The 19,543-nt window shown below is 46.3% G+C and overlaps 1 protein-coding gene across 1 annotated transcript in view; it reads right to left on the bottom strand.

The window, feature by feature from the left end:
• The window catches only part of LOC137536814 (uncharacterized), an 89,376-nt gene that overhangs the window by 44,089 nt on the left and 25,744 nt on the right, over positions 1-19,543 (bottom strand). Inside the window, exon 4 of the mRNA XM_068259011.1 lies at positions 1,256-1,723. Within this exon, the coding sequence (XP_068115112.1) occupies positions 1,256-1,723 (468 nt within the window). The remainder of the gene's footprint in view (positions 1-1,255; positions 1,724-19,543) is intronic.

Consider the following 19,543-nt stretch of genomic DNA (forward strand, 5'->3'; position numbering starts at 1 on the left):
CATGTACCAGTCTGTGCCTCACGGTGTGTCCACTACCATGTACTAGTCTGTGCCTCACTGTATGTCCACTACCATGTACCAGTCTGTGCCTCACTGTGTGTCCACTACCACGTACCAGTCTGTGCCTCACTGTGTGTCCACTACCACGTACCAGTCTGTACCCCACTGTGTGTCCACTACCACGTACCAGTCTGTGCCTCACTGTGTGTGTCCACTACCACGTAGCAGTCTAAATCCAAAAAAAGCTTTATTGGCAGGACCAAATACATTTAGCATTGCCAAAGCAAAACAAAGCATTAACATGAGGAGGAGGAGGTTGTGGGAATAAGGGAAGGGTTAGGGTATGTAGACCTTAGGGTGTGGAGGATGCAAGGGACAATATGGGGGGGAGGGGGGCTGGGATATACAGTCCATAAGGTGGTATTGGTGGTGTACAGTCCATATGGTATCTTGTTCCTCTCAGTTGGTGGGGGGCTGTGACATATCAGGCAGCTATTTGCACGGTTGTTTCCTTCTCCCCCAGTAGGATGTAGAGTTTCCTCTCCTCATCTGTGGAGGTAAAATTCTGGATGTGGTGAGAGAGTCCCTGGAAGTGGGCTGTCTTCGCAGATGCGTATTTGCTGCAGTGTAGCAGGAAGGGGGGCTCATCCTCCAAGACCCCCTGGTTACATTGCCTGCACAGTCTCTCCTCCCGGGGCTTGCATGTCTGTCTGTGGCGCCCTGTCTCTATCTCCAGGCTGTGGGCACTCAGATGGTACAGGCTCATGGTCTGTCAGTCTTTGTGGTGGTGTAGCCTCTCCAGATATGGAGCCATTGTGTACTCCCTCTGTAGTTATTGGTAGACAGCAAGTTTCTGGGAGTTCTCTATGTCACTTCTGCATTCCTCGATGTATCGTTCCTTGCAGCTTTCTTTAGTCCCTTTTATTTGGGTTTTTGTCAGCCTGTGTTGGTGGTCTTGGCTGGGCTGGCTGCTGATGCTTTGCTTGAGAGTGTGTGGTATGGCCTCACTCCCCTGGCTCAGTGAGGCTTTATGGTGGTAAGTGCTGGGGTTGCTACTCTGTATATGCGCCCAGTGTGAGAGTTCCCTCTGCTGAATAATCAGCCATAGTGGGAATCTGCCTAGCACTGCCCCGCAGGCTGACTTCGAAGTGCTGCAATGGACTTGGAGAAGATACTTGCAGAACTCTAGATGGAAGATTTCTGTTGGGCTGGAATCCCAACTTGATTGATCAGGGTAGGTGACCGGGTCCCATACCTCACTGTTATAGAGCAGGATTGGATGGTGATGATGCTGTCGAATATCTTTACCAACACTCTCACTGGTGGTTTTAGGTGGTAAAGCTGCCTTTTGAGGGCATAAAATGTTCTGCAGGCTTTTTCTTTCAGGGCCTCTGCTGCTGTTTTAAAGCTCCCTGATTGGTTGATCTCCAGCCCCAGGTAGGTGTAACTGTTGGTGGACACCAGTGGGGAGCCATTTAAAATAAATGAGGTGGGGTTTTTATTTAGATTCTTCCTTTGGAACACCATTACTTTTGTCTTCTTTGGGTTGATGGGCAGTGCCCATGTGGTGCAGAAACTCTCCAATACGGCCAGGCTATCCTGTAGCCCTTTCTCTGTTGGGAAGAGCAGCACAAGGTAATCTGCATACAGCAGGAACTTCAGCTCACGGTCATGCAGGAGGAGGCCTGGTGCTGGGGAGGATTCCAAGGCTACAGCCAGTTGGCTAATGTATATGTTAAAGAGTGTTGGGCTCAGACTGCAGCCCTGCCTAACTTCTCAACCCTGCTTGAAGAGCGCGCTTCTCTTCCCGTCCACTTTCACACTGCATTGGTTCCCTATCTGTGTCCACTACCACGTGCCAGTCTGTACCTTACTGTGTATTTTCACAAACACAAAGAGAAGAATCTTGCACTCCTGTTCCCAGGTGACCAATTAGAGATGCACTCCTCTTAGGATGTCATGCACTGCGACGCTCCGTAGCAGGGTAACTTTGGCAAAACAATCAAGAAGAGATGGAGCGCGCCATAGTGCATTAATCGTAAGAGGTAATTTATTAGGATATAAAAGTTATACTCACAAACACAAATGGTGTAAACGCTTATCAGCGGGCAGCCAACCGCTTCTCTCAACAGGGGAGGATGTCGCGCTGTGGCCAGCAGCGCGAGTCCCGATCGTCTGGGCTCCGTCCGGCTGTGAGGTGGGTGTGGCTGATTCAGCGGGCGTGTGACGTCATGACGCGTTTCGGCGCTCTGCGCCTTCGTCAGATGGCGTCACACGCGTACAGGCATCCACTTATAGTGTTGCGCTGTATGGTTACCATGGTGGCAGGGAAAAACTTTCACATAACTTTATTGAACACGCACATGCGTGCCACCCAGACGGACACAGAAGTTGCATGCGTCCCAGGCGGCATTTAAATGGAAATTATTACGGAGGAGTAATGGGAGAGCTGTGCTATACAGCCTACCAGCTTCCGTATCTGAAAACTAGAAATATGAATTAAAATTGTTTGATACTCTGTTTATGAGCAGATCAATGGCCTTTCGGCTTTTTTGAGGCAATAAAATATGAATATGTGGATGGAAAATTACGGCAAGGAATGCTAAGGCAGTTTACAAACATAATTTAAAAAAACACTAATATGGACATTTTCGTGGGAAGGTATATGCAAAACCAATCAGCGCGTCATCCTCCGCATTTAAGACTGCAAACACATACAGGACGAACTTATACCTGTATCTTAAAAAAATTATTACTAATGAATCCATAAAAACCATCAATATACATATATCACTATACAAACTGGACAACAAGGTAATTGGGGCACAAAACAACACTCCAACAGCTTTGATGTACACCTTAGATCTTTAGGGAAGTCACTCGTAGCCTATATAGTAAGGGATTTTCCATTACATTCATATCATCATGCAGTTGTGGATAAACTGTTAGAGGCCCCTGATATATTCCTCATAACCTAAAAACTTCCTTCCTTATATATGTGTATCTTTTCTAAAAAGAGGCATTTTTCATTGTTAAAAACCAGCAGACATGTGGGATAAATAATAAAAAATAATAAAAAATAAAAATTATAATGAAAAATAATAAAAAATAAATAAAAATTCAATAATACTAAAAAAACATCAAACTAGTGGTTACCCGTATGGGAAGCTGAAAAGTGTAGATCACTGGGCACTGGGACAGGGAGGGAAGGGAGGGAAATGGAGGGGGGGGGGGAAGAGGTGGGGGGGGGGGGAAGGGGGATAAGGACGGGGGAACCAGGGATATGCAGGGAAAGGGATGGGGAGGGAAAGGAGGAAGGGAAGAGGGAACTCATGGATGAGTTCCCTCTTCCCTTCCTCCTTTCCCTCCCCATCCCTTTCCCTGCATATCCCTGGTTCCCCCGTCCTTATCCCCCTTCCCCCCCCCCCCCAACCTCTCCCCCCCCCCCCTCCATTTCCCTCCCTTCCCTCCCTGTCCCAGTGCCCAGTGATCTACACTTTTCAGCTTCCCATACGGGTAACCACTAGTTTGATGTTTTTTTAGTATTATTGAATTTTTTTATTTATTTTTTATTATTTTTCATTATAATTTTTATTAATTATTTTTTATTATTTATCCCACATGTCTGCTGGTTTTTAACAATGAAAAATGCCTCTTTTTAGAAAAGATACACATATATAAGGAAAGAAGTTTTTAGGTTATGAGGAATATATCAGGGGCCTCTAACAGTTTATCCACAACTGCATGATGATATGAATGTAATGGAAAATCCCTTACTATATAGGCTACGAGTGACTTCCCTAAAGATCTAAGGTGTACATCAAAGCTGTTGGAGTGTTGTTTTGTGCCCCAATTACCTTGTTGTCCAGTTTGTATAGTGATATATGTATATTGATGGTTTTTATGGATTCATTAGTAATAATTTTTTAAGATACAGGTATAAGTTCGTCCTGTATGTGTTTGCAGTCTTAAATGCGGAGGATGACGCGCTGATTGGTTTTGCATATACCTTCCCATGAAAATGTCCATATTAGTGTTTTTTTAAATTATGTTTGTAAACTGCCTTAGCATTCCTTGCCGTAATTTTCCATCCACATATTCATATTTTATTGCCTCAAAAAAGCCGAAAGGCCATTGATCTGCTCATAAACAGAGTATCAAACAATTTTAATTCATATTTCTAGTTTTCAGATACGGAAGCTGGTAGGCTGTATAGCACAGCTCTCCCATTACGCCTCCGTAATAATTTCCATTTAAATGCCGCCTGGGACGCATGCAACTTCTGTGTCCGTCTGGGTGGCACGCATGTGCGTGTTCAATAAAGTTATGTGAAAGTTTTTCCCTGCCACCATGGTAACCATACAGCGCAACACTATAAGTGGATGCCTGTACGCGTGTGACGCCATCTGACGAAGGCGCAGAGCGCCGAAACGCGTCATGACGTCACACGCCCGCTGAATCAGCCACACCCACCTCACAGCCGGACGGAGCCCAGACGATCGGGACTCTGTTGAGAGAAGCGGTTGGCTGCCCGCTGATAAGCGTTTACACCATTTGTGTTTGTGAGTATAACTGTTATATCCTAATAAATTACCTTTTACGATTAATGCACTATGGCGCGCTCCATCTCTTCTTGATTGCTGTACCTTACTGTGTGTCCACTTTGACGTACCAGTCTGTGCTTTACTGCGCGTCCACTACCACGTACCAGTCTCTGTCTCACTGTGCGTCCACTACTACGTACCAGTCTGTGCCTTACTGTGTGTCCACTACCACGTACCAGTCTGTGCCTCACTGTGTGTCTACTATCACGTACCAGTCTGTGCCTCACTGTGTGTCCACTACCACATACCAGTCTGTACCTTACTGCGCGTCCACTACCACATACCAGTCTGTACCTTACTGCGCGTCCACTACCACATACCAGTCTGTACCTCACTTTTGTCCACTTCCACATACCAGTCTGTGCCTCACTGTGTGTCCACTACCAAGTACCAGTCTGTACCTCACTGTGTGTCCACTACTACGTACCAGTCTGTACCTCACTGTTTGTCCACTACCATGTACCAGTCTGTACCTCACTGTGTGCCCACTACCAAGTACCAGTCTGTACCTCACTGTGTGCCCACTACCAAGTACCAGTCTGTACCTCACTGTGTGCCCACTACCAAGTACCAGTCTGTACCTCACTGTGTGCCCACTACCAAGTACCAGTCTCTACCTCACTGTGTCCACTTCCACGTACGAGCAATGTCGCCTGAAGGATCAGAAGCCGGTAAGCAGCTTTTATACTTGTTTGATGCCTAATATCTGTATGCCAATTGTATTAGAGGACAACCGGGGTGACGTGACATGATGAGATAGACATTTGTATGTACAGTGCCAAGCACACAAATTACTATGCTGTGCTCCTTTTTTTCTTTCTCTGCCTCAAAGAGTTAAACATCAGGTATGCAAGTGACAGTTTCTGTCCGGGTTGGGACTGGGTCGGACTATAGCATAATTCTCAGTGATAAGGAATTAGGGTCAAAAAACACTTTCCTATCAGTAAACGGCTTCTGAGAGCAGGAAAGAGATAAAAAGGGTTAACAGTTCATAGCATACTTCAATGAAGGTGTCATTGAGCATAAACAATGAAACCGTAAAAACTAGATTTAAATATAAAATAAAACTGTGAGATATCTAAAAAAATTGGTAATTTTTAGGGGAAGGAGGATAGATAAAATTGTTTATCTCATTACTTTATTTTCACCTTGGATGTCCTTTAATACCTATAACCTGTATACCAACTTATACCTGATATCTATACATCAATTGATACCTGAGTGATATTGTTACCCTTAACCTCCTTGCCGGTCTAAAAAATCCGGCAAGGAGGCAGCGCCGCACATTTTTTTTAATTTTTTTTTTTTTAAATCATGTAGCGAGCCAAGGGCTCGCTACATGATAGCCGCTAAGCGGCGGCATCCCCCCACCCACTCCGATCGCCTTCGGCGATCAGAGTATGCAGGGAATCCCGTTGAGAACGGGATTTCCTGCAGGGCTTCCCCGGTCGCCATGGCGACGGGGCGGGATGACGTCACCGACGTCATGGACGTCGGGACGTCATAGGGAATCCCGATCCGCCCCTCAACGCTGCCTGGCACTGATTGGCCAGGCAGCGCAGGGCTCTGGGGCGGGGGGGAGCGACTCGGCGCGGCGGATTGCGGCGGATCGGCGGCGAGCGGCGGCGATCGGAAGTTACAAGCAGCTAGCAAAGTGCTAGCTGCTTGTAACAAAAAAAAAATTATGCAAATCGGCCCAGCGGGGCCTGAGATATCCTCCTGCGCAGGTTACCCCGAGCTGAGCTCGGGATAACCGGCAAGGAGGTTAATGATACTTGATTCATACCTCATATTTGTATGCCAATTGACACCTGGTTGATATCTGTATGTCAATTGATACCTGATACAGTGGGATGCAAAAGTTTGGGCAACCTGGTTAATCATCATATTTCCTGTATAAATCGTTGGTTGTTACGATGAAAAATGTCAGTTAAATATATCATATAGGAGACACACACAGTGATATTTGAGAAGTGAAATGAACTTTATTGGATTTAAAGAAAGTGTGCAATAATTGTTTAAACAAAATTAGGCAGGTGCATAAATTTGGGTACCACAAAAAATAAATGAAATCAATATTTAGTAGATCCTCCTTTTGCATAAATTACAGCCTCTAAACACTACTTGTAGTTTCCAATGAGAGTCTGGATTCTGGTTGAAGGTATTTTGGACCATTCCTCTTTACAAAACATCTCTAGTTCATTCAGGTTTGATAGCTTCCGAGCATGGACAGCTCTCTTTAACTCACACCCCAGATTTTCAATTATGTTCAGGTCTGGGGACGGAGATTGCCATTCCAGAACGTTGTACTTGTTCCTCTGCATGAATGCCTTAGTGGATTTTGAGCAGTGTTTACAGTAGGGTCGTTGTTTTGTTGAAAGATCCAGCCCTGGTTCAGCTTCAGCTCTGTCACTGATTCCTGAATATTAGTCTCCAGAATCTGCTGATACTGAGTGGAATCAATGTGTCCCTCAAGTTTGACAAGATTCCGCGTCCCTACCAGGGCTGTGGAGTCGGACCAAAAATCCACCGACTCCGACTCCTCAGTTTAGGATTCCACCGACTCCAAATCCTCTAATTTGCATATTACAATTTTGTTGATTAACAGTATGTAACGTGAAATTCATCTCTTAACTGCCAACGCTTAGGAATTTTAAAAGACAACTGAAGTGAGAAGGATATGTAGACTACTATATTTATTCCCTTTAGACTAAAACTAGTCCTTGGTAAGAGTACTTGTAAAAGGTACAGAACAAAGAACATCTATCAGGCCCTAGGCAATGTAACTGTGGGTACATGTAAGAATGATGTGCAGGTACTCTGCAGGGGAATGAGGAGATTCTTCCTCTATTACACATTCTTCACTCACAATCTGAACAAGGTTTATGGGTGATAGACAACACTTCTGTGTTCAATGTGCACAACATTCTCAGTGGATTCCCTGTAGCTCTGTGGGGAGTGCATATGTAGAGTATAGTACTACTGTGTTACAAAGTAAACCTGAGACAGATGAAATTAAAGTTTCATACATACCTGGGGCTTCCTCCAGCCCCCTTTAGGCTAATCAGTCCCTCGCTGTCCTCCTCCGCCACCTGGATCTTCTGCTATGAGTCCAGGTACTTGAGCCAGTCTGGTGTAGTGCGCATGCACACACTCCGCCGCCGGGAGCGTACTACACCTGCGCAGCACTATTGCTCCTGGCTGTGGAAGCGGCACGTAGCCAGACTGCTCTGACTGGCTGAATTACCAGGACTCATAGCAGAAGATCCAGGTGGTGGAGGAGGACAGCGAGGGACTGATTAGCCTGAAGGGGGTTGGAAGAAGCCCCAGGTATGTATAACACTTTTCTTTTCATCCTTCTCAGGCACCCTTTAATTTGTAGTCACCAAACCAAATTTTAACAACTTATCAAATTATTTGATTTCATGAGCAAAGAACATTTGCATAAACCAGCATCAATGCAGAATTATTTCCATCTCATTGACCATCTCTATTAGTGACACAGCTACACATCAGGCTTTATACTTACAGCATAGATGTTATTTCGTACATATAAGAGATTCCTGTGTACACATCATATATACAGTCACAATCAGATGTGTATATCTGACTTTAAAAATACGGGGGCTGCTTTATTGAAGCAGCACAAGTAACTAATTTTGATTGGTTTATTTCATTTTTGTGGACTGAACACAGCTATTACTGTATATATACATTATTTTTAATGACTATTATCTGAGTAATAGAACATTTTATCATATTTTCTATTTTAATTACAGTTACAAATTCATTAGGAGTCGGAGTCAGTGCATTTTTTCCTGACTCCGACTCCAGGCACCCAAAATTGCTCCGACTCCACAGCCCTGGTCCCTACACTAGCCATACAGCACGAAGGAACCACCACATTTTACTGTAGGTAGCAGGTGTTTTTCTTGAAATACTGTGTTGTTTTTCCTTCATGCATAACGCCCCTTGTTATGCCCAAATAACTCAATTTTAGTTTCATCAGTCCACAGCACCTTATTCCAAAATGAAGCTGGCTTGTCCAAATGTGCTTTAGCATACCTCAAGCGGCTCTGTTTGTGCTGTGGGCGGAGAAAGGGCTTCCTCTGCATCACTCTCACATACAGCATCTCCTTGTGTAAAGTGCGCCGAATGGTTGAACAAGTAATATGTAAAAAAGAGAGGAGCGCTCTGAGATTTCCAGCAATGATAGGTCAATTAACACTAGGAAAGGTCTCACCTAGTATTAGTGTGGCCGGTACAGCGTACTCAGCCGCGATTCGCATGCGTCCCTCTTAGGCAGCCGGGGACCGGGCTCTCCGTGACAGCAAGGCAGAGACAGGGCGGAGGCGACGTCACCAGCTCCAGACCTCCTTGCGATGGTAGCGAGGACGTCTGTTCAAACACACGCTGGAAGGCGTGGTGAGCAGCGTCCAATTATCCGTGAATGGTGAAAATAGAGGCAGGGAAATAGACTGGCCACAGTGTTACAATATGGCACAAAATACATATGGGACTATAAAATAAAGGTTTATTAAAATGACAACGCGTTTCCCGGAGGAACATCCTCCGCTTTCTCAAGTCTTACATTTACAATTGACAAGCACAATCCTTTATACAGCATACATCCTACATGATAGCCAATCAGCTTAGCCTGGGAAATGACCTCAAGGGATCCTAATGATCCTAATAGATCCGAAACTACCTTAGTACCCTTAGTAGAAAGGAAAGGGAAGTCTGTTAGTTACTATGCATGCACTAAGATAGTAAGGCAGGTAATCAGTAACCCAGTGCATAGTGGAGGAAATCTAGCAAGGACCAGAAGTAAAACATAAAAGTTCCCACTGCAGTTTGAACTCCCACATTCTCCAAAATATAACGTGACAATACAGAGCCATCAGAAACCCCTAATAAGGACTCATGGGTTCGAACTAGGACCCAAAGGGACAATTATCAATTTATAACATACATACACACATCAAAGTGCGCATGTACAGTTAACCCATATGGTTGAACAATGCACAGTGACTCCATCTGCAGCAAGATGATGTTATAGGTGTTTGGTGCTGATCTGTGGGTTGACTCTGACTGTTGTCACCATTCGTTGCTTCTGTCTATCCAAGATTTTTCTTGGTCTGCCACCTCGAGCCTTAACTTGAACTGAGTCTGTGGTCTTCCATTTCCTCAATATGTTCCTAACTGAGGAAACAGACAGCTTAAATCTCTGAGACAGCTTTCTGTATTCTTCTCCTAAACCATGATGGCAAACAATCTTTGTCTTCAGGTCATTTGAGAGTTGTTTTGAGACCCCATGTTGCTACTCTTCAGAGAAAATTAAAAGAGGAGGGAAACTTACAATTGACCCCCTTAAATACTCTTTCTCATAATTGGATTCACATGTGTATGTAGGTCAGGGGTCACTGAGCTTACCAAGCTAATTTGAGTTCCAATAATGAGTTCTAAAGGTTTTGGAATCAATAAAATGATAACAGTGCCCAAATTTACGCACCTACCTAATTTTATTTAAACAATTATTACACACTTTCTGTAAATCCAATTAACCCTCCTGGCGGTATAAAAAAATACGCCAGGAGGCAGCGCGGCAGTTTTTTTTTAATTTTTTTTTTTCTATATCATGTAGCGAGCCCAGAGGCATCCCCCCGCCCTCTTCGATCGCCTTCGGCGATCTCCGATCAGGAAATCCCATTCAAAAAACGGGATTTCCTGGAGGGCTTCCCCCATCGCCATGGCGACGGGGCGGAATGACGTCACCGACGTCACTGACGTCGGGTCGTCATTGGGAGTCCCGGGCCACCCCTCGGCGCTGCCTGGCACTGATTGGCCAGGCAGCGCACGGGGTCTGGGGGGGGGGGCCGCGCGCCGCACCGTATAGCGGCGATCGGGCGCGCGGCGATCAGGGTGCTGGCGCAGCTAGCAAAGTGCTAGCTGCGTCCAGCAAAAAAAAAATTAAACAAATCGGCCCAGCAGGGCCTGAGCGGCACCCTCCGGCGGCTTACCCCGAACTACGTTCGGGGTTACCGCCAAGAAGGTTAAGTTCATTTCACTTATCAAATATCACTGTGTGTGTCTCTTATAAGATATATTGAACTGAAATTTTTTATCGTAACAACCAACGATTTATAGAGGAAAATCATGACGATTAAGAAGGTTGCCCAACGTTTTGCATCCCACTGCATCTGTACATCAACCAATACCTAAATAATACCGGATATCTGTAGATCAATCTTAGGGGTTGATTCATCAATCAGCAGTAATATTACCATGTATGCACAGTGACCCATGGTACTCTAGTAGTGCTTGTGTTACCATAGTACAAAGTGCCTTGATAGCATAGGGCAGGGGTCCCCAACCTTTTCCGTCCCGGGGACCACTTACTGACCAAATTTTTCTCTGGGGCCCGGGGGGGCGGCAGCCTAGTGGACAGTGCCGTGCACAGCGGGCTACGGGGGGAGGGGCTGGGGTGCGGCGGCATAGCTAGCATAGTTGCCCCAGTATAGGGAGTTTAGTTGCCCCAGTATGGCTAGTATAGTTACCCCAGTGTAGCTAGTATAGTGCCCCAGTATAGCTAGTATTGTGACCAGTATAGCTAGTATAGTCCCAGTATGGGAAGGTAGTGCCCTAGTATAGCACCCATTATAGCTAATATAGTGTCCAGTATGGGTAGGTAGTGCCCCAGTATAGCTAGTAAAGTGCCCAGTATAGTGCCCCAGTATGGCTAGTAAAGTGCCAGTATAGTGCCCCAGTATGGCTAGTAAAGTGCCCAGCATGGCTAGGCTAGTATAGTTACCCCAGTAAAGCTAGTATAGTGCCCCAGTATGGCTAGTAAAGTGCCCAGCATGGCTAGTATAGTGCCCAGCATGGCTAGTATAGTGCCGCAGCATGGCTAGTATAGTGCCCCAGCATGGCTAGTATAGTGCCCCAGCATGGCTAGTATAGTGCCCAGCATGGCTAGTATAGTTACCCCAGTAAAGCTAGTATAGTGCCCCAGTATGGCTAGTAAAGTGCCCAGCATGGCTAGTATAGTGCCCAGCATGGCTAGTATAGTGCCCCAGCATGGCTAGTATAGTGCCCCAGCATGGCTAGTATAGGGCCCCAGCATGGCTAGTATAGGGCCCCAGCATGGCTAGTATAGTGCCCAGCATGGCTAGTATAGTGCCCAGCATGGCTAGTATAGTGCCTCAGCATGGCTAGCATAGTGCCTCAGCATGGCTAGTATAGTGCCCAGCATGGCTAGTATAGTGCTCTGCATGGCTAGTATAGTGCCCAGCTATAGCTAGTATAGTGCCCAGTATGCGTAGGTGGTGCCCCCGCGGCCGCCGCTTCTGTTACCTTATGAGCGGGCGGCCGCTTCCGGATTCCCCAGGCGCCGCTCTCCTTCATGCAGTACGATCTCCACCTATAACAGTAGCGCATCTTGCGTCTGCGTCTGCTGTAAGGAAGGAAGGAGGTGGGTGTGAGAATCCGCTCAGCTGCCTGCGCAGGCAGGCAGCCTTTTGACCATTGTTTAGGTTTGCATGCTGCAGGACTCTGGAACAGAGACCTGTCTTTCCATTGCAAGTTCTGGTCTGTTCTCTTGCTGGGGAATTTGCATACATTCGTTATGCAAATCCCCTACCTGCCTTCTTTGATGACTGGCACTATAAGAGCTTTATGTTTCCCAGAAGGCTTTGCTGGTCATTTCCCTTCCATGGTCTGTTCCTGATGGACACTCCTGGAGTGTCAGCCATTCCCGTTTGTTAAAGTTATCTTAGTGTAATTTGTGGGAATGCACTAGGCAGGTTCCCTAGTGCAGTTAGGATTGCATTAAACCTGCAGTTAGCATTGCATTATCTGTTTTGCCTGTTCCGTCTGTCTTGTGTTTGGATCGCACAAGCCCTAGCGTTAGCGGCTGTGGATCCTTCTGATTGAGTCTGGAGTGTAGGTTGAAACAGCGGTTGTTTCTGCCTACCTCATCTGTTCTGTCTCCTGGGATCGCGCTAGCTACTTTTCGCTAGCGCTGGGGATCCTTCTGTTTTGTCTCCTGGGATCGCGCTAGCTACTTTTTGCTAGCGCTGTGGACCCTTCTGTTCTGTCTCCTGGGATCGCGCTAGCCACTTTTCGCTAGCGCTGGGGATCCTTCTGTTCTGCTACTCTGTACCTGGATCAAACTCGCTTCTCGCTAGTGCTGTGGATCCTATCTCTCGCTTGTCCCTGTTTTCGTGTGTCTGTCTTGTCTGCTACGCTTGCTGGAGGCTCGGTGAGATAACCGTTAAGCAAGCGCTTGCGTCCTCTGTTTCATGTTTGTCTGTTAATGGTTAGTTAGGCGTGCTTGTCTCTATTGTGCTTATCACGTGGGGACCGCGCATAACCGCGTGCACTGTTGCGAATGAGTGCGGTGTTCGCGGTTAGCTAGCGTTTGTTGTTTTCCGTATCTCCTTATTGTATTATTTGCTGTGCCTTTGCTACCCTCGTGCCCTGTTTTGCTCAGTCTTGTGTCTCTGTCAGCAATCGCCATTCTTGCGATTGCATTCCCACTTCGTTTCCGCCGTTGTGTGTTCACCGTCGCTGGGTGACGACTAGTTTGGTGGACACACATTGGTTCTGTCCCTTTGCTCTGTTTCTTGTGGGCTATCCAGCCCTGCCTGATCGTACCTTGTCCTGGATCTGTACAATTCCCGTCTGGCATCTGTGGCTGTGCAGCGACTGTGTTCGCCTGCACTCCACAGCGCCATCTGCCAGAGGGAATTGCCCTCTGCGGGTGCATAGCACCTAGCCTGGGTGTCCTCAAATATACGCTTGTGGAGGAAATCCGCCGCGTCAGCGCACGTCTGGTGCGCTGACCGTGAATACGATTCCACAATCATTACAGAATGACCAGCCAAACCAAAATTCCCAGGGCAGAGGGAACCTTTGATTTGATTCAGATGTCATTGCCTGAGACAAAAGCGTATGTGGATCCTATTATAGGTAGGATCGCACACTATATAAAAGCAGTTAAAAAAATCGGTGCTCGTCCCTGATCCCCACCCATATGGGGATTATCTCGATACCGGGCTATTTGAACCGCCATTTGCCTCATGGGAAATTGGGGCCTTGGTGGAGGAATTTGATTTGGATTGGAAGGCCTTTTGCGATTTTTACATCGCAAAAAGCGCGGATGTCCTGAACGATTGTCTTGACTCTGTGTGCCTTTTGATTGATTCTGATGAATGTGACGAGTGTGTTGTGGATCTGGTGATGTATGTGTGGCAGATCATTTTGGATGAATTACTACACACACACCAATTAATTGATCCCAATAAAGAGGTAAAAGATTCCCATTCTGTTCCTGCTCCAGTTCCATCTGTAGACTGTGCGCACTATGATTGTTCATCCTTTGTTAAAGAGAATCTGTATTGTTAAAATCGCTCAAAAGTAAACATATCAGTGCGTTAGGGGACATCTCCTATTACCCTCTGTCACAATTTCGCCGCTCCTCGCCGCATTAAAAGTGGTTAAAAACAGTTTTAAAAAGTTTGTTTGTAAACAAACAAAATGGCCACCAAAACAGGAAGTAGGTTGATGTACAGTATGTCCACACATAGAAAATACATCCATACATAAGCAGGCTGTATACAGCATTCCTTTTGAATCTCAAGAGATCATTTGTGTGTTTCTTTCCCCCATGCACTGAAGTTTCAGGCTGCTCTTTTCTTCTTGCAAACAGCTTTGCCCTTGTTTGTAATTCCTCAGTATGTGAAAGCCCAGCCAGCTCAGAGGACGATTTATCCAGCTGATTAGAGCAGCTTCTTTCTTCTCTCTTATCTAAATAACACACAGGCAGTGTGCATAGAGGGGCCAGAAAGGGTGAGTTCATAGCAGAACCACAACACTGAAGAACTTGGCAGCCTTCCAGACACAGGCCGACAAGTCTGACAGGGGAAAGATACATTGATTTATTACAGAGACTGTCATAGTAGAAAGTGCTGCAGTTAGCCAGAACACATTAGAATAGCTTTTGGAACATGTAGGATGATAAAAAACAGGATGCAATTTTTGTTACGGAGTCTCTTTAAGTGTGCATGGGAGCCCCCGTTTGAGAAATGGGAGTTTGAGCTCCTGGACTATGAATTGGAATGTGATTGGAGATCGTTTTGCAATCATTACCTTTCTAAAAACGAAGCAGTTTTGTATGCGTGCATTGAGTCTGCGTGCACTTTAATCAAGACTGGTGAATGTATCTCTGACTTTGTGACTCCGCTGTTTGACGTGTGGAGAATGATTTTGGATGAACTACATGCGCTTCAATCTTCTAAAAACACATTGTCAGCGGACGATTGTTCCAATCCTCTGGATTTAAAGAAAGTGAGTTTTGAATGCATTCCCTTTCCCAAAGCAACTGAGTGTTTGAAGTCTGAGTGCAAGTCGTTCAGAGCAGTTGCTTGTGTGGAAGTTGAACCAGTGCGGTCTGATGTCGCCACTGCACGTATGGCTGCAAAAGGTCTGTGTGGTCCTGTGTCTAAGGAAGACAGATTTTTTCCCTCAGGTTCTCTAAGATCGTCCGTTTGTGAGCCTGCCATGGGGAAAATTCCTAAGTTATGCAACTTTAAGAAAATTATTGATGTGTTTAAGAAAGTTTCTCCTGTTGTTGTCGCCGCTTCTTTTGCAAATTAATCTATGTCTTATTCTGTTCGCACCAGTGCAGGCCTGTTGCCTGATGGCAGTTGCTCCAGTGTTTCTGTCCTAGATGCCTTGCAGTCTGCTCCGCAGATAGCGGAGGTTTGCGATATGGAAGCGTCAGTTTCGCAACCTAAACCGATCTTGGATCCGCAAATTTTGCGTTCTGACTCCTCGGATTCGACATTGTTAGCCGAATCTAAGAGTGAGACAGCGCTTCGGTTTTGCGAATTTGATGCTGAAGCTTCTTTGCCTTGTCCAGAGAAGCTTTCTCTGAACCTGCCCTGTACCATGAATGAAGGCATGATGTCCACTTGCATTGACATTTGCGAGTCTGATTCTGAAGAAAGTATTGACTCTCCACCCAGTACTCTGGATGAGTCAATATTACCTTGTTTAAAATCTCCTGCAGTGACCCTAGAGGCTTGTCTAGGTATTGCAACCATTGTTACCTGTTTCTCTGCTATTTTGGAATTGCAGTCTGGTTTGACTGCTATGGAGGAATCTGCCTGTAGTGAGGCAAAACTCAGAAAGTCAGAGCTAGTTTTACTAGATATTCCTGTGTATCCCTGTCCTGATGATAAAATTCAGTCTCAGTTTATGGTGCAACCTTCCCTGGGACATCTGCCCTGCACACAAAATAAAGTTCAAGTTTTGCCCTGTAACATGGATAGTTCAGAATCCTTCTTAGAAAACTTGGGAAATGGTGTTCCTGAGGTCTTGTCTGATGTCCTGGAGATCTCCGAGTTCCTCCCAAAGGGTGCAGAACTTGTAGGAGATGTCTCCTGCCCCCCAGGTCCTTCTGAGGTGTTGCCCACTTCAGTAGGCATTGCTGCCCTGCTGACTACTTTTGCAGCTCTTGTGGAGCTTCATTCATGTGTAGTCAATGATGATATTACAGTTACAGAAAATTCTGAATTTGAGTCCGAGTCTTCTTTTGAAAGACCAGTACCTGTGACCTTTACTCGTGATGATTTTCTGCCCGATACTGGTTTTGGTCTTGTCGTGTCGGACTCTGAGGTTGGCAGTTCCCCGACATATCCTGAGGTTGCTCCCGTACTAGTGTACCCCGATGTGCTCTGTGACCCAGAAAGCCCAAGTGTGCCTCGGTTACCAGCGTACTCAGAAGCTTCCTCAGTGGAGACATGTTCCGATATAGCCTGCCTGCTTGCATGCCCAGAAGTGGTCCCTGAAAGTCCTGATCTTGATGGGTGTCCTCGTAATTCTGAATCCGGAATTGTCATTGGTTCCATGGGGGTTCTTGGTAATTCTCCATGTGAGTCTGGTGATTGTTCTGCCCTCTTGGGATGTCTGTGAAGCTTCAAAAGGTTCTGGGAGATTCCGGGAGAAATTTTGCTTGGTACACTGGATAAGATCAACGGTGGCTTTTGTGTTGTAAGGGACACTTCGAACAGGTATTGCGGCAGGTTTGGTATTCTTGGACGCTCCTTGGAAGGTGGTGGGTATTGTCTGGAGGGTGTCGATGGCTTCTTCTCTGGTGTCCACAGTCCTGATGGGTGTTACGCTGAGACTTGTAGTGCTGATGGGCATGTTTCGGTGGCTTCTGCTTCCGATGAGATCGGTTTCGGATGGACTGACTCTGGAATTGGGCCTTGTCGGGCTGCCCCGACCTTCATGAGTCTTCAGTTAGAGTTTTGTGATGATACCAGTTTTGAGGGATGTCTGGAATCCATCCCTAGAGGGGGGGGGGGGGGGTACTGTGAGAATCTGCTCAGCTTCCTGCGCAGGCAGGCAGCCTTTTGACCATTGTTTAGGTTTGCATGCTGCAGGACTCTGGAACAGAGACCTGTCTTTCCATTGCAAGTTCTGGTCTGTTCTCTTGCTGGGGAATTTGCATACATTCGTTATGCAAATCCCCTACCTGCCTTCTTTGATGACTGGCACTATAAGAGCTTTATGTTTCCCAGAAGGCTTTGCTGGTCATTTCCCTTCCATGGTCTGTTCCTGATGGACACTCCTGGAGTGTCAGCCATTCCCGTTTGTTAAAGTTATCTTAGTGTAATTCATGGGAATGCACTAGGCAGGTTCCCTAGTGCAGTTAGGATTGCATTAAACCTGCAGTTAGGATTGCATTATCTGTTTTGCCTGTTCCGTCTGTCTTGTGTTTGGATCGCACAAGCCCTAGCGTTAGCGGCTGTGGATCCTTCTGATTGAGTCTGGAGTGTAGGTTGAAACAGCGGTTGTTTCTGCCTACCTCATCTGTTCTGTCTCCTGGGATCGCGCTAGCTACTTTTCGCTAGCGCTGGGGATCCTTCTGTTCTGTCTCCTGGGATCGCGCTAGCCACTTTTCGCTAGCGCTGGGGATCCTTCTGTTCTGCTACTCTGTACCTGGATCAAACTCGCTTTTCGCTAGTGCTGTGGATCCTATCTCTCGCTTGTCCCTGTTTTCGTGTGTCTGTCTTGTCTGCTACGCTTGCTGGAGGCTCGGTGAGGTAACCGTTAAGCAAGCGCTCGCGTCCTCTGTTTCATGTTTGTCTGTTAATGGTTAGTTAGGCGTGCTTGTCTCTATTGTGCTTATCACGTGGAGACCGCGCATAACCGCGTGCACTGTTGCGAATGAGTGCGGTGTTCGCGGTTAGCTAGCGTTTGTTGTTTTCCGTATCTCCTTATTGTATTATTTGCTGTGCCTTTGCTACCCTCGTGCCCTGTTTTGCTCAGTCTTGTGTCTCTGTCAGCAATCGCCATTCTTGCGATTGCATTCCCACTTCGTTTCCGCCGTTGTGTGTTCACCGTCGCTGGGTGGCGACTAGTTTGGTGGACACACATTGGTTCTGTCCCTTTGCTCTGTTTCTTGTGGGCTATCCAGCCCTGCATGATCGTACCTTGTCCTGGATCTGTACAATTCCCGTCTGGCATCTGTGGCTGTGCAGCGACTGTGTTCGCCTGCACTCCACAGCGCCATCTGCCAAAGGGAATTGCCCTCTGCGGGTGCATAGCACCTAGCCTGGGTGTCCTCAAATATACGCTTGTGGAGGAAATCCGCCGCGTCAGCGCACGTCTGGTGCGCTGACCGTGAATACGATTCCACAATCGTTACAGTGGGGCAGCGGCTTCCTGTAGCGGCGATATGCATCGCCGCTACCATGGGAACCGCTGCCCCGCCTCCTTCCCTCCTTACAGCAGACGCAAGACGCGCTGCTGTTATAGGAGGAGATAGTACTGCATGAAGGAGAGCGGCGACTGTGGAATCCGGAAGCGGCCGCCCGCTCATAAAGTAGCAGAAGCAGCCAGCGGCCACGGGGGGGGAGGGGCAAGATGACAGACCCGCCGCGGCAGTGGGCCGCGGCCCGGTGGTTGGGGACCCCTGGCATAGGGGATAGAGTGTAGATTAGAGGCGCCTACACTCTATCCCCTATGCTATCAAGGCATTTTGTATTGACCTGAGGAAGTGGGCCATGACCCGTGAAACACATTGTCAGATTGTTTTTTGAATAAAACCTTTTTTTTCCACTTGAACTGGTGTCTATATCTTCTGGAGAGGTAAGCGATTACCTCTCTTTTTTTATTATTATTTATATTTTAAAACACTAAAATAGAACATACATTGGGCATGATTCACAATGCTTTTGCCCCTGTTTTCATCTTATCTATGTTACATTTTTAGGCTCCCAAAGAACAAAAATATAATAGAATTAAAGTAAGAAAAGTAATATTGAAATGAAGTTAATCAGGAACAACTGACTTTGAGTGAATATTTTGCCCTATAAATGCGCTGAAAGGTTTTTCCAGTTGAACTGGTGTCTATATCTTCTGGAGATGTAAGCGATTACCTCTCTTTTTTATTATTTTTATTTAACACTAAAATAGAACACACATTGGGTGCCTCCATCCTACCGATAACTTCTTGTGTGGTTGGTCATGTTGTGCATTAAGTTGGACGTGAGTATGAGCCTAAAGGTTGCCATACACTTATAGATTTGCAGCAGATTCGACCATCAGATAGATTTCTGTCAGATGCTTGTCAAGTTGAATCTGACAGGAATCTATTTGATGTGTGCCACACACTAGGAACAGATTTTCAATAGATTTTAGAATGAAATCTATTGCAAATCGATCTAAATGCATTATTGGACCATTAGAACCAATACAACTCTAGGGGCCATTGATCTGCTGCCAGCAGCAGATCGACCTAGATTTTCCATCCTGCCAGATAGAAAATCGTGCACAAATCGATCAATCGATAGATATCGATGGCTGAAATCGACCAGTGTATGGGCCCCTTAAGAAAGGGTTGGTTTTACAGAAAGCTTATCTATGGA

Source organism: Hyperolius riggenbachi, chromosome 10, assembly GCF_040937935.1.
Source record: "Hyperolius riggenbachi isolate aHypRig1 chromosome 10, aHypRig1.pri, whole genome shotgun sequence".
Lineage (NCBI taxonomy): Eukaryota > Metazoa > Chordata > Amphibia > Anura > Hyperoliidae > Hyperolius > Hyperolius riggenbachi.